Genomic DNA, 20,754 nt, shown 5'->3' with positions numbered 1-20,754 from the left:
ACCCCTATTCTATATCACCTCTCCTCTAAACATATTGGGTCATTTCGCTAACCATCCTGGCCCTGGTGGCCATGAAACCCTCCAGCCATGGACCCTGCCTCTGACCATCCATGTGCCACTCCCAGGCAATCACCGCAGCTTCAAAGTGGTTATTCAGTGTGGAAGGTATTGCAAGGTACTGCAGACAGCCCCCCCCCCCTATGCAACTGAAACTAATCTGTTCCCTGCACAACAAAGCTAGAATTCAAAAGAAAAAGTCATTAATATTGATTCCCTTGCACTATCTGCAAGAGTACTTTCCATTCTCTGCAAACAAATCTTTTAAAAATAGATCTGATTTACAAAGGCTCGATTCTCCAAAGGACAGTGCAGCAGGTGATTTACTCCCTCCTCTGCACTCCTGCTTAATGGATTCCAACTTTGTGATGTAATTTGATTCAGGGGTTCCTTTGAATGAAGTGGCGAGAGGAAGCTCTCAGGTAATTAGGGAAGATGATGGTTTGCAGTTTGGCTTGCTTCGTTTGTTCACACCACATGCCGAGATTCTTCCTGCAAGGCTCAGCTTTATAGCGAGAGGGCTTCGCTTTAATAAGACAGGCTTCTGAAGTGGGAATCCCAGTATCCCCCTATGACAAAAGTCTCAGCTCCAGGTAGGAAATGCACAGATTCTTCTGGTTGTATCAAAGAATAGTGGAGCAGGCAGAGAATATTTATACTGAGATGAGGTGAATGACGATGGGGTATGGCTTATTTAGTTTTATTTGCTCTTATGGGCCGAGACTCAGTACCTTTAAACTCAGCTTTTCCGTACTGTAAACCTAGGCCTGAGTACACGTGTAGCTTATGAAACGGACAACATTATTTTAAAGAAATGATAACTATGTAGCAGTTCTTAAGCAGTTGATTATGATAGAGGCAGAACGTTAAGTTTTGTAGCACTGAAATCACCAGTGTAGAACCTTTTCCAGCTGACAACACGGCGCACGTTTTATTCCCGGGGAACAGCGCCCCTCAGGGTGCTGGACTTTGCGTAAGTGAGTCAAAAGTCAGATAAAGGTTTCAGAAGTCGGGGGAGAAGGGGGTTGCTCATTAATGGGGCGCTGCGTGATGCTGCAGTTGCTTGCTCCTGCTTTTTGGATACAGTTGGTTAAGTGCATGAAGAAGGAAGCAAGTGCTGAGTGTAAGGCACTCCATATGGTTGGCTACTGTTCTTTTGTAGCGAAACATGCGAGTTAATGGTGTTACTTACTGTTTTGATCTGGCTTCTGCTGTTCCATTGTTAGCTTTTTCTACTGCACAGTAATAAGTATAAAATATGTGCACAGGGCAAAAAAAAAAAACAAAAAACCCTTCAGTTTATTTTTGGGCTTTTTCCTGATATTTGGACCTTTTCTCACTTTGTTTCAGGCTGTGAGAACTTTTAAGCTTGCACTAATTGATTAGATGCCTGTTAATTTGTAGGTTAACACAATTAAATTAATTTAGCATAGATTAACCTCTTTATGGAGCAGTAAAGAACTGCAGATAGACAAATGCACACCTAATAACTGGACTGTTGGCTTGCAGTTTTTCTACAACTAGAATAGAACTCTCTGAAATGAAACAAAATATATATGTTAGGGGGGGGGGGGGTCCTTTTTACTAAGGTGCGCCGAAACGTGGCCTGTGCTGGCGTAGACACGTGTATTGGATGTGCGCGGGTCCATTTTTCAGTGCACCTGCAAAAAAAAGCCTTTTTTTTTGTTTGTCCGAAAATGGACATGTGGTGAAATAAAAAATTGGCACGCGTCCATTTTGGGCCTCCGAGACCTTACCGCCACCCATTGACTTAGAGGTAAGGTCTCGCGTGTTAACCGGGCGGTAATTGTCAGTGTGCGTACACTGCCGATTACCGCCCGGTTAGCGTCGCGCAGTAGAAAATAAAAAAAATATTTTCTGCTGCGTGTATTGGGCGCGCGTCAAAAATGGACTTACCGCCCGGGGCTCGCAGTAACCAGTGGCGTACCAAGGGGAGGGGGCGGTCCGCTCGTTCTGTGCTCCCTCTTCCTGTTCTGGGGCAGAGGGAGCATGGAATGAGTGAAGCCGACAGGCGTGCGGCACCCCCCAGCAGGTAAAAATGCACCCGGGGGGGGTGTCCTTTCGCCGGGGGGGGGGGGCCCTGCACCCGGGGGGCGCATCGGCGATCCGCCCCGGGTGTCAGCCACCCTAGGAACGCCACTGGCGGTAACAGTAGTTTTAATGGGCGGTAGTTCCAAACTGACGCGCGTTGGACACGCCTACGCGCCTTAGTAAAAGGGCTCCTTAGTTTGGTTAGTCGGGAAGCAGTAACGATTGTAGGCACATTCATTGGCAGAACTGGGTGGCCTGCAAGACACATTTGGTAGCTGGCTTTCCTGTCTTCCTTCTCCTAAATATAAGGGTGTGATTTCTCCAGCCAGCTTATTGCAGCTGTTCTTTCAGAGGTGGGGATTCTTAAAGGGAGAGTCTATCACAGGACAGTAAAATCGAGTTTAATGGCTGCAGGCTTCGCTTTCAAGTGATGTTTAATGCTTCCAGCAGCGACTTGTTTCGTTTAACCTTCATGCCTGCGGAATGGCCAGGTGTTTCTGGAACACCAAGTGGAAAAATAAAAGTATTCCAGAAGCACAGCTGGTCCTTCAATAAGCGGCAGGAGGAGAACAGCCCTCAACGATAAAAAAAAAAAAAAAAACTGGTTATAAAAACTGGTTGAGTAGTTTAAATGCCCTCTTGCAGAGGCTCATCAGAATTCCAGCACTAAATGATGGTCTCCTTTATTCTCCTTCAGGGCCCTGAAATGTTTAAACCTAAAAGAGAAAACCAGGGCACCCAAAGCGTATCATTTATATTGCGGGGCTTCACCCGTTCCTGCGCTGAGGCATTAGGGGGTAGTTCATCTTTTGAAAGCATTACCCTTAATTCATTTCATTTATTATCATTTGTATACCGCCCTTATCCAGAGCAGTGTTCATAACAAACCTTCCTAATAAAATATTACAAAAAAAAGAAAATATCTGCAATAACAACTCAACAAAACAGAACAGGAGTGGAGGAGTGGCCTAGCGGTTAGAGCACCGGTCTTGCAATCCAGAGGTGGCCTGTTCAAATCTCACTGCTGCTCCTTGTGATCTTGGGCAAGACACTTAACCCTCCATTGGCTCAGGTACAAACTTACATTGTGAGCCCTCCTGGGACAGAGAAATATCCAGAGTACCTGAATGTAACTCACCTTGAGCTACTACTGAAAAAGGTGTGAGCAAAATCTAAATAAATTATTTGAGATTCTGTTGCTACTATCTGAGATTTTACATGGAATGTTGCTACTATTTGAGATTCTACATGTAATGTTGCTATTCCACTAGCAACATTCCATGTAGAAGCCTGCCCTTGCAGATCAGAAATGCGGTCGCGCAGGCTTCTGTTTCTGTGAGTCTGACGTCCTGCATGTATGCCGCGTTGGTGATCTGCAAGGGCAGGCTTCTACATGGAATGTTGCTAGTGGACTAGCAACATTAACATTCCATGTAGAATCTTAAGTAGAGGAGTGTGGTAGCCAAGCCACTAGATACCACCGTATCTGCTCTGACCCAGGGGACAGAGACAGACACCTTAAAAGCCTGAGTGCATCCTTCAAACAGAAAGGCTACAACCCCAAAATAATCTCCAAGAATATTGCCTCCTCCCTCAATACACCCAGGGAGAATCTGCTACAGTACAAGGAGAAAAAATCCACAGACAGAATTCCCCTTGTAGTGACATACAATCCAGAGCTGGAAAAACTGAGGAAAATCATAAGAGATCTACAACCTATACTCCAGGAGGATGAATTACTGAAAGAGATATTCCCATCCCCACCAGTACTGGCCTTCCGACAACCACCCAACTTAAAACACAAGCTAATCAGAAGTAAACTTCCATCACAGACTGAAAAGGAACAGAACGGCACACGTCCCTGTAATTTATCCAGTTGCAAACTATGCCAAAATATTTCACAGAACCCCACAGTTACCCACAAAGGAAAGATATTCAACATAAAGGGATCTTTCACTTGCTCATCTTCCAATGTGGTATATATCATTCAGTGTAAAAAATGTAACGAAGGATGCTATATTGGAGAAACAGGCCAGATGCTTAAGACAAGATTCAATTTACATAGACATCACATGAACAATACAGCCAGTAGGGCCCCCACCCCGGTGGGACAGCACTTCACAGAACCAGGACACTGTACCAGTGATTTCACAGTGAGAATACTGAAAGGTAACTTTAAAACCATACAAGAACGTAAGACCTTTGAAGTCAGAATGATTGAATATTTTAACACCCAACAGAAAGGACTTAACAAGGATCTGGGGTTCTTAGCCCATTATAAACCATAAAGCTGTATGCCTCTGTTGATCACCCCACCCCTCACCTATCCACACCCATCCTGTTAGAATATCAATGATATACTTTGATGTCCCTATGCGTACCTCCGACCCACCCCCATCCTCCCACCCTGTCAGACTGTCATAGTAATGCTTGAAGGATTTCACTTATATACACTGTCAGCTAGCACATTTGCTTATTTCCGATCTGACGAAGAAGGGCAACCTTCGAAAGCTAATCAAGAAATGTATTAAGTTATGTCCAATAAAAAAGGTATCATCTTATTTTCTTTTCCATGTTTTATTTTGTTTGATTTCTATTGATAACATGTAGAATCTCAAATAGTAGCAACAGAATCTCAATAGTAGCAACATTCCATCTAGAATCTCCAATAGTAGCAACGTTCCATGTAGAATCTTAAATATGGAGAGGGAAATGGGACTTGATATACTGCCTTTCTGAGGTTTTTGCAACTACATTCAAAGCGGTTTACATATATTCAAGTACTTATTTTGTACCAGGGGCAATGGAGTGTTAAGTGACTTGCCCAGAGTCACAAGGAGCTGCAGTGGGATTCGAACAGTGAGAACAGTGATCACGATCAGCTCTGAAGATGACAGTGATATTCAGACACTATCCTCCTTGCTATATGATTTTAGGGGGTCTTTTACTAAGGCACGCTGGCATTTTTAGTGCGCGCTAAAAATAGGCATGCGCTAAACGCTAGAGATGCACATAGGAATACATTGGTGTCTCTAGTGTTTAGCGCGTACCTATTTTTAACATGAGCTAAAAACGCCAGTGAGCCTTAGCAAAAGACCCCCTAAGTTAGGACAGCGGCTGAATATGGCACACTGTCTATAGCTAGAAAGAATGCCCACATCCATCCCGGCACTATCTGCCGGATTCTATATAACGCGCTTAGAGATCTGTGCTGAAACCCAGGCGTATTCTATAACAACGCGTGTAACTTAATTGGCTCAACAAGCCAATCGGCATATTTAACAGCATATAGGGGCCCTTTTACAAAGCCGTGGGAAGGCTGATGTGTGGGTAGCGTATGCCAAATCAGCACTACCGCCAGGGTAACCCGTGTGCACAGCAGTAATACTGAGTTTGGTGCACGCCGAATCCCGTGGTAGAAAATATTTTCTATTTTCCACTACAGGGGGCGTAATCGGCAGCATGGCCACTTTGGCGCATGGTTACTTTGCGGGTAGCAGGTGAGCCCTTACCGCTAAGTCAGTGGCTGGCGGAAGGGGCTCAGGCCATAAATAGGTTGCGCGCTAGTTTTCATTTTTGCGCATGCCCATTTCCTGGCCCATTAAAAAAAATGGCCTTTTCCCCCAGCTGCGGTAAAAAGTGGCTCAGCACACGACCAAAAGATGTGCTCACATTACCACAGGCCACTTTTTACCACGGCTTTGTCAAAGGACCCCATTAACAAGAAGTAATGAGCACTAATTGGCAATAATTAGAATTTACGTGCATAACTTACTAAGTGGATTCTGTAATGAACTGTGCCTAAATTCTAAAGCATGCAGTTCAAAAGGGGTGTGGGCGGGGAAATGGGTGTTTTGTGGCAGTTCCAAAATTTATGAGCATTGTTATAGAATATGACTCCCAGTGAGCGTAAATCTACATGCAGGGATTTACACCACATTTTCGTTGGTATAAATGGACATGTAGTTTAAGAAGGCCGGAGAGCTGACTAGCGAGCAGCTGCACGTAACATGGCGGCTGCCACGCGGTAGCTCCCCGGCCCGGGCCGTCCTCCCGTTTCTGGCTTCCCCGCCAGAGAAGTGACATCAGAGGAGATCCCACCTGTGATTGGCGGGGAGGCCGGAAGAGGGCGGGCCAACCCGACGGCAGCAAATTTTGAATAAAGAGCTGCTGGAGAGACCAGGGAGCCTCTTTGGCGGTGGAGCGGCGGATTGCTTCCCCTCCCTCCCTCCCTTGGACCCTCTCAGGGGCTCCGTAGGTACGGGATCTATCTTCTGGGTTTGAAAACAATTATATAAATTGTCAACCCTATGCTGTTTTGTTTACGGATAAAGTAGGAATCAACCTGTTAGTCAAGTTTTTCTTGGCCAGTATACAGTAATGGTCAATGTCTAAGCCAACTGTATCATGTTATGAATAAGGATAGTTCGTCGCTTGAGGCCAGGACAAGAACACTCACTGGTGGCAGACTGATCACCTAGCTGGCTCTAAACGGCAGGTGGAATGCTGGGATGCGGTACTGTGTAAAACTGGAAAGACACGCGGACACACTGGAGGCGAGGATATGGCTGGCCGCCACATGGACCAGCAAGTCATGCTCCCTAGCTGGTGAGGCAGGGCGGGGAGAGGAAGTCTCTAATATGTTGGACTCAAGGCTTGGGTGCTTCCTAGGGTTATAAGTTAATGTGTTCAATAAAGCTGTGGCCGTTTACTCCCCCAAAATTGTATTCTGTCCAGTCACTGTGTGTCTTACGTGTGAGGGTCGGGAGTGAGTGTGTGCAGCTTGCCTATGCTATAAGTGCTGGGATATCAACTAAGCGCGTTCTATATACCACGCCTAAATCTAGGTGTCACTTACAGAATACAGTTAGGCAGAAACGTTTACCATGCGGATTTTTTAAGCGCCTTATATAGAATCTGGCCCTATATGTTTGACACTATTGGGGTACTGCTGCTGAAAATTCATGGATAAGGCACCTATTCGTATGGAAGCTGCCAGTGTGCAGATAAGTGCTTTTGAATATCAGTCTATCATTTTAAATCAGGTGATTGCACACGCATGCATAAAGTTTTTTTTTTCTTTGGAGCATAAACCAGGGGCGTAGCTAGGTGGGGCCGCGGGGGCATGGGCCCCCCACAGATTTAGCCCTGGCCCCCTCTACTTTCGCCCCCCCTGCCGCCACTTTCGACCCCCCCCCCCACCGCCGTCGACCCTCCCCTGCTGCCGCCAGGTACCTTTGCTGGCGGGAGTCCCCAACCCCCGCCAGCCGAAGTCTTCAGCGCTGGTCTCCGGCGCGTTTGCCGATCTGTTTCTGTGAGTCCTGATTCCTGCAGGACGTCAGGAGTCAGGACTCACAGAAACAGATCAGCGAATGCGCCAGAGACTTGCGCTGAAGAAGACTTCAGCTGGCGGGCGTTGAGGACCCCCGCCAGCAAAGGTACCTGGCGGCGGCGGTGACGAGGGAGGGTTGGTGGAGGGAGGGGATGTCAAAAGTAGCGAGGGATTGGTCGAAGTGGCGGGCTAAACTGTGCCGCCCACCTCGGGCTCAGGACCCCCCTCCCGCTACGGTCTGGCTACGCCCCTGCCATAAACTAAACAAATATGTTAGATGGTTCAGTTTTATAAGAGGGTTTAAGTAAAGGTACGAGTGATATAATAGCTAACAAGGAAGCTCCCCATTGCTGAAGTGAGGAGTGGAGGAGTGGCCTAGTGGTTAGGGTTTTGGACTTTGGTCCTGGGGAACTGAGTTCAATTCCCTCTTCAGGCACAGACAGCTCCTTGTGACTCTGGGCAAGTCACTTAACCCTCTATTGCCCCATGTAAGCTGCATTGAGCCTGCCATGAGTGGGAAAGCACGGGGTACAAATGTAACAAAAATAAAATAGATACTATTGGAGATTGTACATGGAATGTTGCTACTATTGGAGATTCTACATGGAATGTTGCTATTCTACTAGCAACATTCCATGTAGAAGGCTGCACAGGCTTCTTTTTCTGTGAGTCTGACGTCCTGCACGTACGTGCAGGACGTCAGACTCACAGAAGCAGAAGCCTGCGCGCCCACATTGGTGATCTGTAAGGGCCGACTTCTAGATGGAATGTTGCTAGTGGAATAGCAACATTCCATGTAGAATCTCAAATAGTAGCAACAGTGGAGGAGTGGCCTAGTGGTTAGGGTGGTGGACTCTGGTCCTGGGGAACTGAGTTTGATTCCCACTTTAGGCACAAGCAGCTCCTTGTGACTCTGGCCAAGTCACTTAACCCTCCATTGCTCCATGTAAGCCGCATTGAACCTGCCATGAGAGGGAAAGCGCGGAGTACAAATAAAATACAAAAAAAAAAAAAAATAATTTAACTGTTGAGCATTTTTTAAAAACTTTCGTAATTTTTCAATTTTTCAAGAGCAAATCAAGTACAGTAGGGCTAAGTCAGAACAGTAACACTGAGATTTTGAAGAGTTTCTGTGGTGGTCAGGGTCCTTCATTCCCAGCTGTTTCTAGTCCTTACTGAGAGTCTGTCAAGCAGTAGTATCTGGTAGGATAAGCAGGAGCCCAGATCAGACTGAGGTGGATAGGGCATGTGCAGGAGAAAGAGAAAACTGTTTCTGAGCAGCACTGATTATCAAACATATAAATGGCAAGTGACCGACTCACCTGCAAATGCGCAGTAGAGACTTCCCTCTCCGTCCCGCCCTCGCGTCAAGACGTGATGACATCAGAGGGCGAAACAGAGAGGGAAACGGACTCGGACTGTCAGACGCTGCCGCTGGAGCCTGGAAACGAACATCGCGTGCACCTACCTCCACCCTCCCCCCCATCCCCGCCGCCGCTCCCGCCCCCCTCCGTATCGGGCCCCCTGCACTGACTGACCTGACAGCGCCTCTCACCTCCGTGTGGAAGCGCTGCAGGCAGCAGCAGGGTGCTGCTGCTGCTGCCTGCAGCGCTTCCACACGGAGGTGAGAGGCGCTGTCAGGTCAGTGCAGGGGGCCCGGCACGGAGGGGGGAGGGAGCGGCGGCGAGGAGGGTAGCTGGAAATCTCGCCCGTTTTAACGGGCTTAACGGCTAGTTAAATTATAATGGACACAATGTTGCAGGAAATAAGGCCGTTATGGATTTGAAATGCTCCTTTAAAGACAAACTGGTTCCTTTGAGTGCCCTCTCCGTGACTAGTTTTCTTTACATTGCAAACTTTCATTGTAAACTTTTAGATTTCCGGCAAAGCACTTCACTAGGGTCTTCTTAATTCCATAAACATTAGAAGGAGCCTAAGTAGTAAAATCCTTCTTTACAGCCCATCAATTAATTTCCCATAGAATCTAAAGAGCAGAGTACTGCCAATAAAGACGCAGATGTGATGCTCCCTGGTGTTCAGTGCTGGATAATATAATTGAAAAAAGTTTTAAGCTGTAAAATTGCATATTGGAGGTTTGAGGAGGGAAGAGGTTGGCAATAAATTTGTATTGCCCATTCGGATTAGTAGTCTGAAGGTACGTGGTGGGTGAGGGGGTAGAAGGAGCACATTTATGGTCTTTCTTCCCATAATGCGGAGCTCCCAGTACATGTGCAACCTGAGTTCAGCCAGAAGGTGTTGCTGTTGTGCAGTGGCTATGCTGTCTCCTTTCTTGGAGGGGGGGGGGGGGGGACTGTGGGGGTGGGGGTGGGGAGGTAGGTTGTGAAAAGGAGCATTTAATTAGCAGAGAAAGAAGATGGGTAGTTATCAAGCACAGCACAAATTGCACTGTTAAGTCCTGATAATTATTTTCCTGCTGAGCGTTTTGCTTGTGGAATTGTATATCTCTTGTTAATCAGTTATGGATTGTGAGACCCACTGCTCAGTTGCAGTGTGTTAGCAAGATAGAGTGCTAATAGGAATGCATAATAAGCAGGTTGCAGTTCCCCATTTGTTTTTTTGTCTTGCACACGTGCCTTGACTAACGCATTGTTTTATTCCCTCTTGTAGGACCCACAGTTTTCAGCTTTAATTTTCGACAAGCTTCAAGTGCCTGACTATTTGCAGAAAAGCAGGAATGAAGGGGGGAGTCGTTGCGAAATTTGTGCAGCCCACGTGAACCAGCTGAAGCAGGAAGCTCTTCAGATGATCCAGGCCCTTAACCAAGTGGGCTGCCAAGAGATGCCCGACCCCCAGCGCTCTGCAGCAGGGGCAAGTGTGATGCCAAGGCAGACCCCACAAAACCTGGGCGTGACGTCATCACAGATGGACTTGCCGATGATTGCCGGGCAGGTGGGTAGAGAGTCTGGAAACCCGTCAAATCTTTGCCCTGGGATAGAGAGAAAAAAGGCGCTCGGATGGCCCCAAGGGACAGCCAGCTTTCCAAACTCCAGTGTACAAGTTACTGTGGCTCCCAGCAGTCTCTCGAGTGCTTTGAGCTCAGTAACCATTCAGGCTCAACAATACCTGCAGGGCGTGTGGAGCATCTCTAGAGTAAACAGCTTCCTTCCTTCACCATGTCTTGTAAGTATCTTTAACAAAGTTATTACTTAACATCCAAGTTCCCCAAAACATGATGGGTTATGCCGTTCAATTAGACCTGGTTTAATGATATGGAAAGCGTGACGCCCCTCTGCTTTTTCATGAAAAGCAGACTAAAACGTTGATTACTTTTAACCTGAGCACAGTGGTAGCCGAGACCAGCCCTTTGGCTCAGTGCCAGCGCTGTGGGTCTTGCTTCCTAACCCTGTCTTCTCGTTCTTAGATATCTTCCCCAGATATTCAGTGCTATTTAACTGGCCAGAACGTCTGCTGACCAGTTAAATAGCACTTAACCAGCTATTCCCCCCGCAGAATATCCCTGGCTAGTGGCTAGCAGATAGCCGGTTACATCGCCCAATATAACCGGCTATCTGCTGATTTTTTAAAGCCAGTTTAGTGGCCATATTTGGCTGTGTGAAAACGTGGGATACCTTTGACCAGTTTAAAGATAACCAGCTAAGTCTGAATATCGACTTAGCTGGTTATCTTTAAACCGGCCAAAGATAAACCGGATATTCGCAGAGAAGGGTTTCAAAAATGATAAAGGGGATGGGACGACTTCCCTATGAGGAAAGGCTAAAGCGGCTAGGACTCTTCAGCTTGGGGAAAAGGCGGCTGAGGGGAGATATGATAGAGGTCTATAAAATAATGAGTGGAGTTGTAACATAGTAGATGATGATAACGGCAGAAAAAGACCTGCATGGTCCATCCAGTCTGCCCAACAAGATAAACTCGCATGTGCCATTTTTTGTGTATACCTTACCTTGATTTGTACCTGTCTTTTTCAGGGCACAAACCGTATAAGTCTGCCCATCACTATCCCCGCCTCCCAACCACCAGCCCCGCCTCCCACCACCGGCTCTGGCACAGACCGTATAAGTCTGCCCAGCACTATCCCCACCTCCCAAGCATCTGTTTATGCTTTCCAAAAATACTAGGACTAGGGGGCATGCAATGAAGCTACAATGTAGTAAATTTAAAACGAATCGGAGAAAATGTTTCTTCACTCAACGTGTAATTAAACTCTGGAATTTGTTGCCAGAGAATGTGGTAAAGGCGGTTAGCTTAGCGGAGTTTAAAACAGGTTTGGACGGCTTCCTAAAGGAAAAGTCCATAGTCCGTTATTAAATGGACTTGGGGAAAATCCACTATTTCTGGGATAAGCAGTATAAAATGTTTTGTACTTTTTGGGATCTTGCCAGGTATTTGTGACCTGGATTGGCCACTGTTGGAAATAGGATGCTGGGCTTGATGGACCTTTGGTCTTTTCCAGTATGGAAATACTTATGTACTTGTATTTTGTCTAAACATTTTTTAAAGTTTTCTCCTCAAAAGCCTTTGTAATGGAATGGCCCTACTATTGACCTTTCTATCATTTGCTGCTTTCTGGGGTAATTCTATAAGGAGCTTTCTTTGAGGCAGGAAAAACACGCGATTGCCGGTGTTCTAATCTTTTAGCATGCGTAAGTAGCATTTACATCAGCTCTGTGCCTAGTGTAGGTGATTGTGCTTAAAATGTAGGGGTCACCATGTTCAAAGCATTTATGCTCCTAACTTTCAGAGTTATGCCCATAAATTGACCTTTTTGAAACTTGACTAGGGCTGCATGATAAACGTTTTATTCAAAAGTCCACTAAAGAGGGACTGTATCAAAGGTTTTGCTGAAATCCAAGTAGATTACATCTAGCGCATGTCCTTTATCCAGTTCTTTGGTCACCCAGTAAAAGAAGTCAATGGGATTCGTTTGGCAGGCTTTTCCTTTGGTAAAGCCATGTTGCCTTGGATCCTGTAACCCGTTGGCTTCTAGAAAGTTAACTATATTTCCCTTCAGCAGCAAGTCCGTTATTTTTCTACCACCGATGTGAGGCTTACTGGCCTTCAGTTTCCCACTTCTTCCCTGTCTCCGCTTTTGTGAAGAGGGACCAAATCAGCTCATCTCCAATCCCACAGAACCTCTCCCGTCTCTAAAGATCTATTAAATAAATGTTTACGAGGTCCCGCCAGGACTTCTCTGAGCTCTGAATATCGCTTTGAATAATCAACCTAAAGTCTTTTTCAGGGGGGTTGGACTGTTGGACGAGAGCATCCCACAGAATAGTAGTATTACAAAATGCCATTTTTTTGTGCTTTCTTGGTGTAAAGAACTAGGTTATGATGCCTGAGATCTAATGTATAGTAACTTGGAAAGACTCAATGTCACACATTGCCTTTGTGTAACAAGCTGGGACTCTACCTCCTAAGGAAGCAGGTTAAAGTAATTTAATGTGCATGATTTACTGATCTTCTGGAATCTAAATGGAAAAAGGGAACAACCTGCATTCCCATAAATGAATGTAAAAGCCTTTTAGATAGCACTCGTACATGAAATTATTTTGTGCTATGATTTGCAAGCTGTGTGGTACAATTAGCATAAATGTATACACATGCATCGTGAATTATTTTCCCCATGAATTATAGTGCTTGCATATTGCAAAATATCTCATTATATCCTGTAAAGCCTCTGAAATGCACTGAGATGTAGGGCAAAATATCTCGTGGGAGAAAAACGTGGCTGCTCCTTGCATCTAGAGTACGAAGCATGGAATATATCAGCTCGGGTTAACCTCCTGGCATTCGAGAATAAATAATGTTTCTGTATGCCAAAACCTGACCTCTCCAGTTATAAAGCCTGGGCTGGCATTAGGTGGATGCAATCAAGACAACTGGCTGGGGCCTCCATATCATAGGGGACCCCAAACTTTCCAAAGCAGAAGAAAGCACAGCTCACTGGTGGGCTTTTGGGGAGTGGGCCCACCCTCCCAAACTTCTGCTCTGGACCTAGCATGTCTAACACCAGCTCTGGTCAAAGACATGGCAACTATATTTTAATTGAAGTAACTATGAAATCATGGATTTGAGATGTAGAAATCCAGAGAGTGGGTACTTTTTTGCAGGTAAAGAAATTACAGTTACTAAACAGAATTGAGGAGGAGTGGTCTAGTGGTTAGGGTGGTGGACTCTGGTCCTGGGGAACTGAGGAACTGAGTTCGATTCCCACTTCAGGCACAGCTCCTTGTGACTCTGGGCAAGTCACTTAACCCTCCATTGCCCCAGGTACAAATAAGTACCTGTATATGTAAGCCGCATTGAGCCTGCCATGAGTAGAAAAGTGCAGGGTACAAATGTAACAAAAATAAAATAGATACTATTGGAGATTCTACATGGAATGTTGCTACACTAGCAACATTCCATGTAGAAGGCTGCACAGGCTTCTGTTTCTGTGAGTCTGACGTCCTGCACATACGTGCAGGACGTCAGACTCGCAGAAGCGTGCGCGGCCACATTGGTGATCTGCAAGGGCTGACTTCTAGTGGAATAGCAACATTCCATGTAGAATCTCAAATAGTAGCAACAGTGGAGGAGTGGCCTAGTGGTTAGGGTGGTGGACTTTGGTCCTGAGGAACTGAGTTCAATTCCCACTTCAGGCACAGGCAGCTCCTTGTGACTCTGGGCAAGTCACTTAACCCTCCATTGCCCCATGTAAGCCGCATTGAGCCTGCCATGAGTGGGAAAGCGCAGGGTACAAATGTAACTAAAATAAAAGTCTTGGGGTTATCATGTCTGGCTACCTTAAGGTCATCAGTCAAAACAGTTGGGAAAACTAATAGAATACTTGGGTGCATTAGAAAAGATTTCACTAATAGGAAGTAATGTTTCTTCTCTCTAGATGTCTGGTGAGACCCCACATCAAGTATTGTGTTCAGTTCTTCTGCAGATATGGTCTCCAGAGCATTGATAGGACAGAGGTGATTTCAAAGGAGGGTCACCAAAATGGTGCATGGCCCACACTGCAAGCTTTATCCAGACAAAGTGAGGGATTTAAAGATGTAGAAGCAAGAGGAGATATGATACAAATATTCAGATATCTGTCAGCTTAATAAATCCATGGAAAGTAGGGTTTCCCAGAAAATGGAAGGTTTAGGTGAAAGGGATTATCCTATGAAACTGAAGGGTGGGAAACAGAAAAGCAGGGCCGTGCCGATGCGGTAAGCGAGGTAAGCATGGCAGGAGGGCGCCATCCTCTGGGGGGCGCCCCGCCGCACCATGCTTACCTTGCTCTCTTCTCCCCAGATCCTTTTTTTTGTTTTTGTTTAAATTTACCTCTCCGGCGCGCGGCAGCGTAAGTGAGAAGGAGGCGGCGCTCCCCCGGCCGCCCCGACGTGTCTTTCCTTCGCTCGGTTCCGCCTTCTTCTGACGTCATTTCTGACGTCAGAAGAAGGCGGGACACAGCGAAGTCAAGACACGTCGGGGCGGGGGAGCGCCGCCTCCTTCTCACTAACGCTGCCACGCGCCGGAGAGGTAAATTTAAACAAAAAAAAAGGATCTGGGGAGAAGAGCGCGGGTAGTGTAGCGCTCGTTTTCGGGGGGGGGCGCCGGAGAGGCCAACTGCAGGGGGGCGCCGGAGACCCTAGGCACGGCCCTGCAGAAAAGAAATGTGAAAAAATACTTTTTCACTGAGAAGAAGCAGGACACCCGAAACAGACTGAGGTCATAAGCTGTGAAACACGGTAGAGTTTAAGAATGCATAGGATGAACATTTGGAGGATAATTTTGCAAAAGATCATTTAGGGTAAGAGGATAAGAAGGCTCCTGTTTTATAACGACAGATAAGTGCCTATAGGTGCTTATAAAATACTAGGGATAAACTGGCAGAAATCACAGCTTGCTTGAACCTGTGGACATTTATGCTCGTAAATTGGCCTCGTTCAAAATTTACTAGGGCTGAGTGCATAAATTTTTACTCACAGTTTCACTAAACTCCTAAAATTAGGAGCATAAAAAGTAGGTGGCGGGTGGGGAAAATAAGTTAGGAACGTAGCACTGATCTTCAGTACGAAAGTAGGCTCATAAATCATAAATTAGGCCCAAAAATCTAGGCAAATGAATGTCAGGCCTAAATTTATAAGCATAACTTTTTAAGCTCCTAAATTAGGATACATTTTCAGCTGAAAAGTTATGCTTCTAAGTATGACTGAAAACAGGGCACAAATTTAGTAGGCTAATTTAGGAGCTTAAATTTAGGAGTTCAGCGTTTACTGAATATTGGGCCCATAGATGCCTAGAAAATGTTAGCAGAAAAGGGCAGTTCTGGCCCACTTGTACCTGCCTTGTTTTGTCACAGGTCTTACTACTTTTGTTCTCATCCCCCTCACTCACTCTGCCACTAAGTTCCCTATGGGGTAATTTTATTAACACCCCCCTCCCTCCCGTTTACTAAGCTGCCGATATGTAAAACTACCTTTAAATATCGGCAGCTTAACTGGGAGGAACAGCTCCTGGCCAGTTATCCTTGCGGCGTACCACTCTTAACCAAAACAAACACAGGGTGGAAGAAAACCAAGTCCAAGTGACCAGCTCGAACACAAGACATAAGAGCTCCAAACAAAGTTTATTGGGACCCTACACGGTCCGTGTTTCGGCAGCAAAGCCTTCTTCAGGGGTCAATAAACGAGTCCTCTGCTAAACGCCAAAACAACTTTGAGTGCTAGCAAAGCACGAGTGGGAGGACGTTGAGTCCACAAGTATGCTCAAGGACACAGCCAAACCGTCAAAGTGAGCTCCATTTGCCACTACCCTCTGTCACCTTCTAGTCAACCAGTTTCTAACCCAGTCAGTCACTTTAGGTTCTATTCCGAAGGCATTCAGTTTATTTATTAGTTGTCTTGAGTGTAACTGTGTCAAAGGCTTTGCTAAAATCTAAGTACACCACATCTAGCACTCATTCTCAATCCAGCTCTTGTAGGTGCTGTAGCATGTAACGTCAAGGGGGCGTACGTGTGGGCAGAATGTGGGAGGGTCATGGATGTAACTTGTATTACTATAAATTATGTTTGTTGCATGGCACAATTAGTGTTCTACAGTAGAATACTAGGGATGTGTGTAGCGCTATAGAAATTATAGTAGTAGTAGTGTGCCCATTTACACCTGCCATTGACCTGATTTTACTCTCTGAGCTCCGCTGGTGAAAGGGTGCCTCTTGTGGTGATGCTTATATACTGCAAATGTAGACGTTTATTACCTTGTAACTGAGGTTGCTGTGGCTCTCTTTCCCCTCTAATAAAAGCTCCTATTACAGATTCTGCTACTTATTTCACAATGACTCAACCATTTGTTCATGAGGGAAAAGGATGAAAAAGCGAGAGAGGAAATGCTGGCTTAACCTCATGGCTACGCTTCAGAATCCATGTTTACTCCTTACCTTTCATCTGCCCCTGTCCATCACTCAGGTGGAGTGGAGTGGAGCCTAATGATTAAAGCAGAAGGCTAAGAACCAGGGAAGCCAGGTTCAAGTCTCACTGTCTCTCCCTGTGATTTTGGGCAAGTCAGGATGTAAATCCTCCAGGGACAGTAAAATGCTAACTGTACCTGACTTCAAGTTCCCTTGAGTTACTGCTGAAAAAGATGTGACCCAAATTCAAAATCCATTTCCTGTAAAAATCCACTGTTCAGTGCTTATAAAACCTTTAATGGGACTGGTGCATTTTCATTGTTACACGTAGAGGCTCATTTTCTTTTTTTTTTTTTTTTTTTTTTTCAGGGCCAAAGTATTTTATTGTCAAGTCAATTTCATACCAAAAATCATAATTAATTCTTCATAACAAAAGATACAGCCTAACTTTGTAAGTCTATGTGCTTTGAAAATGAGCCTTTTTTTCTTTTAGAGGCTCATTTTCAAAGCACATAGACTTACAAAGTTACACCCCAAAGTTGCGCATCCAGATTATAGAATAGTTTAATTACATGCGTAAAAATAATTAGATGCTGGGATAGTGCTGGGCAGACTTATACGGTCTGTGCCAGAGCCGGTGGTGGGAGGCGGGGATAGTGCTGGGCAGACTTATACGGTCTGTGCCAGAGCCGGTGGTTGGGAGGCGGGGCTGGTGCCCTGAAGAGCACAGGTACAAATCAAAGTAGGGTATACACAAAAAGTAGCACATATGAGTTGTCTTGTTGGGCAGACTGGATGGACCGTACAGGTCTTTTTCTGCCGTCATCTACTATGTTTCAAAGTTACACCCCAAAGTTGCGCATCCAGATTATAGAATAATTTAATTACATGCATAAAAATAATTAGATGCTAATTGATGTTAACCAATTGGTTATAATTGGTGCTAATTAGCACTTATGTGCATGGGTAAAAAATATTATTAGTTACATTCCTAACCTATGGAATGCACTGCCAAAAGGAGAGAAAACAATCTACAACCATCTAAACTTCAGGAAATCACTAAAAACTTACCTATTTAAAAGGGCATAACCTATTGACCCAACATAGATGCCCAACGCCCTGCAACGCAGCAAATCCAGCGATCGTATTGGACACTATTTAACCTTCCCTCTCTCTGATCCCCTTATGCCTGAAAGAAATGGACCCTTTATTCGACCACAATATCACCTTGTATTTGTTTCTCTACCGTTCTTGGCAAACGCCTTTCCGGTACTATGTAAGCCACATTGAGCCTGCAAATAGGTGGGAAAATGTGGGATACAAATGTAATAAATAAATTTACACCAGTCTGTGAGCTAGCATAAGTTTTCATGTCTAATGTTGAGTGCGTAACTTAGGACTACGCTAGCATTCTAATGATAATTATGCACATAATTGCTGATCTAGAATTCAGGCTTAGCACGCATCATCCTGGTGCCTAATGTTAGGTGATCTTTTGAGAATTACTCAATTATAGGGGTGAATTCTATATATGGCAATGAAAAAAAGCACTATTCTATAAGTTGTGCTTAAAGTTAGGCTTGGTTTATAGAATAGTGTGTACACCCAGGAATCATGTCTAACTTTAGGCGCGACCATTTGTACCAACTGAAACATAGTTCAAATGTACACACCTAAATTAGGTGGCTATCCCCCCTTATTTTATAACAATATGCGTAAATGCTAGGAATTCCCCCATTCCACTCATGACCTTCCCCTTCCACACCCTTTTTTTTTTTTTTTACTCATGTGTAAAATTTAGGCACAGATCCTGCATTTAAATTTAGTTCATAAATTCCAATTGAATCTAATTTGTGGCAATAATTGCTTGTTAAAACGCCAATTAGTGCTAATTAGCATTTAATTAAATTGTGTGTGCAATTGGGGAAGCGCTCAAATTTGCATACACAATTTTTTGGCAACTTTTATAGAATTAGGAGGATAGTGTATTCAGCATTTGTGTAGGTATTTAGGGAATAAAGTCAGTTATTAACTAAATTCAGAGCAGGGACTTAAAATACATGTAACATAGTAGATGACAGCAGATAAAAGACCTGTACGGTCCATCCAGTCTGCCCAACAAGATAAACTCATGTGATACTTCACATGTATACCTGGTCTTGATTTGTCCTTGCCATTTTCAGGGCATAGACCATAGAAGTTTGCCCAGCACTGCCCTTGTTGTAAAATTTCTGAAGTTAACATTGAAGCCCCTGAAAAGCTCCACTCCAGCCCATCGAAATCTATTCAGCCACGAACAGGGCACAGACTGTAGAAGTCTGCTAGACAATCCAGTTTCCACATACATCCCTGGATTGTATATATGGTGCCAATCCAAGATGTGCACCCAACTAATTTGACTAATGAGCCAATTAGTGCCAATAATTGGGTGCTAGTTGGCATTGATTGACATCAATTTGGATTTGCGTGCACATCTTGATACGCGCTATTCTATAGCAATGTGCGCCTGTCAGAAAACACCTATCCACCCACCTGGGGCTACCCCACAGCCACTTAGAGGGTCTATCCCCAGCACAGCTCAGATCCACTTGCACCTGCCACTTGTCCTCTACACTAGCACCCTCCTCCCACCGACTGGGGTCCCAACTGCCTCTGGGCGAGTCTCCCACTCTCAAATTATCCCCAGTGGTTCCTAGGTTACTGGGGCCACACTCCCAGTGGTCCCACAGTTCCTAGAAAGCACTCACGGACCCAATTCACAAACCACCAGGATTCTTAGTCAGTTCAGACAAGTAGAGGTGATACATATTGTCATGAAAAATTAGAGCAATGAACAGAAAAGGTGCAGTCAGCAAACAGTAACAATTATAACACTAACTAAACATTTCTTTACTATCTAAATATTACCTGGGGAGATCAGGACAAATAGCTGCTCAAAGGTTATCAAATATAACTGATCACAGGGCTTCAGCAAAGAGATCTTTCTCTCTCTTCTCCCTGGCTAAGACTGGAGAAAAAGTCAGTACACCCTAGCTGAATTTTGAGAGCCAATTAGAGCCCAGAACAAGTTTCAAAAGTAGCTGGCCACATCAATGCAGGTTACCTCTTATCTGTGTTAACTAAAGAAGGAACAGTCAGTTCTCTGTAACAGCTTTAAACATAAACATGCACCACCTGCTGGCCAAACTAGAGAAATAGACTTCAATAAATAAATAATACAGTTTTACAGGCTTAAAAACCCACTGTTTTGTCACAGCACCTAAATCACATAGGGGCCCTTAGTAAAAGCGTGTACTCATGCCCAACGCGTGCCAAAATGGAGTTACCAGGTGGCTCTTGCGGTAATTTCATTTTTGGCGCGTGTCCGATATTTGCATCTGAAAAATATTTTTTTTATTTTTGGGCGCATATCAAATGTGTGCCAAGTGGCATTTGACACGCATATGTCATTACCGCTCAGTTACCGCGTGAGTTTACTGCTAGGTCAATGGCTGGCGGTAAGGTCGCGGACCCAAAATGGTTCGCCAATTTTCATTTTGCCGAACCTCCATTTTCGGCAAAAATAAAAAAAAAGAGGCCTTTTTTACAGGTGCGCTAAACAATGGTTCTGTGCGTGCCCAAAACACGCGCCTACACTACCGCAGCCCATTTTTCAGTGCACCTTAGTAAAAGGACCATAGCATGCAACCCAAAAGGGGGCATGGCCATGGGAGGTGCATGGGTAGGTCAAAGTAACATAGTAGATGATGGCAGAAAAAGACCTGCACGGTCCATCCAGTCTGCCCAACAAGATAAACTCACATGTGCTACTTTTTGTGTATACCTTACCTTGATTTGTATCTGCCTTTATAAGGGCACAGACTGTAGAAGTCTGCCCAGCACTAGCCCCGCCTCCCAACCACCAGCCTCGCCTCCCACCACCGGCTCTGCCACCCAATCTTGACTA

General features: G+C 45.1%; 1 protein-coding gene across 2 annotated transcripts in view; it reads left to right on the top strand.

Moving 5' to 3' along the window:
* The window catches only part of KIF26A (kinesin family member 26A), a 261,377-nt gene that overhangs the window by 76,603 nt on the left and 164,020 nt on the right, over positions 1-20,754 (top strand). Inside the window, exon 3 of one of the 2 annotated variants that reach the window (XM_030214372.1) lies at positions 10,070-10,351. In XM_030214372.1, the coding sequence (XP_030070232.1) occupies positions 10,070-10,351 (282 nt within the window). Of the gene's footprint in view, positions 1-10,069; positions 10,583-20,754 lie in introns of both variants that reach the window. The other variant, XM_030214371.1, reaches the window with a different exon arrangement.

Source organism: Microcaecilia unicolor, chromosome 9, assembly GCF_901765095.1.
Source record: "Microcaecilia unicolor chromosome 9, aMicUni1.1, whole genome shotgun sequence".
Lineage (NCBI taxonomy): Eukaryota > Metazoa > Chordata > Amphibia > Gymnophiona > Siphonopidae > Microcaecilia > Microcaecilia unicolor.
This window is presented reverse-complemented; position numbering and strand designations above follow the sequence as displayed.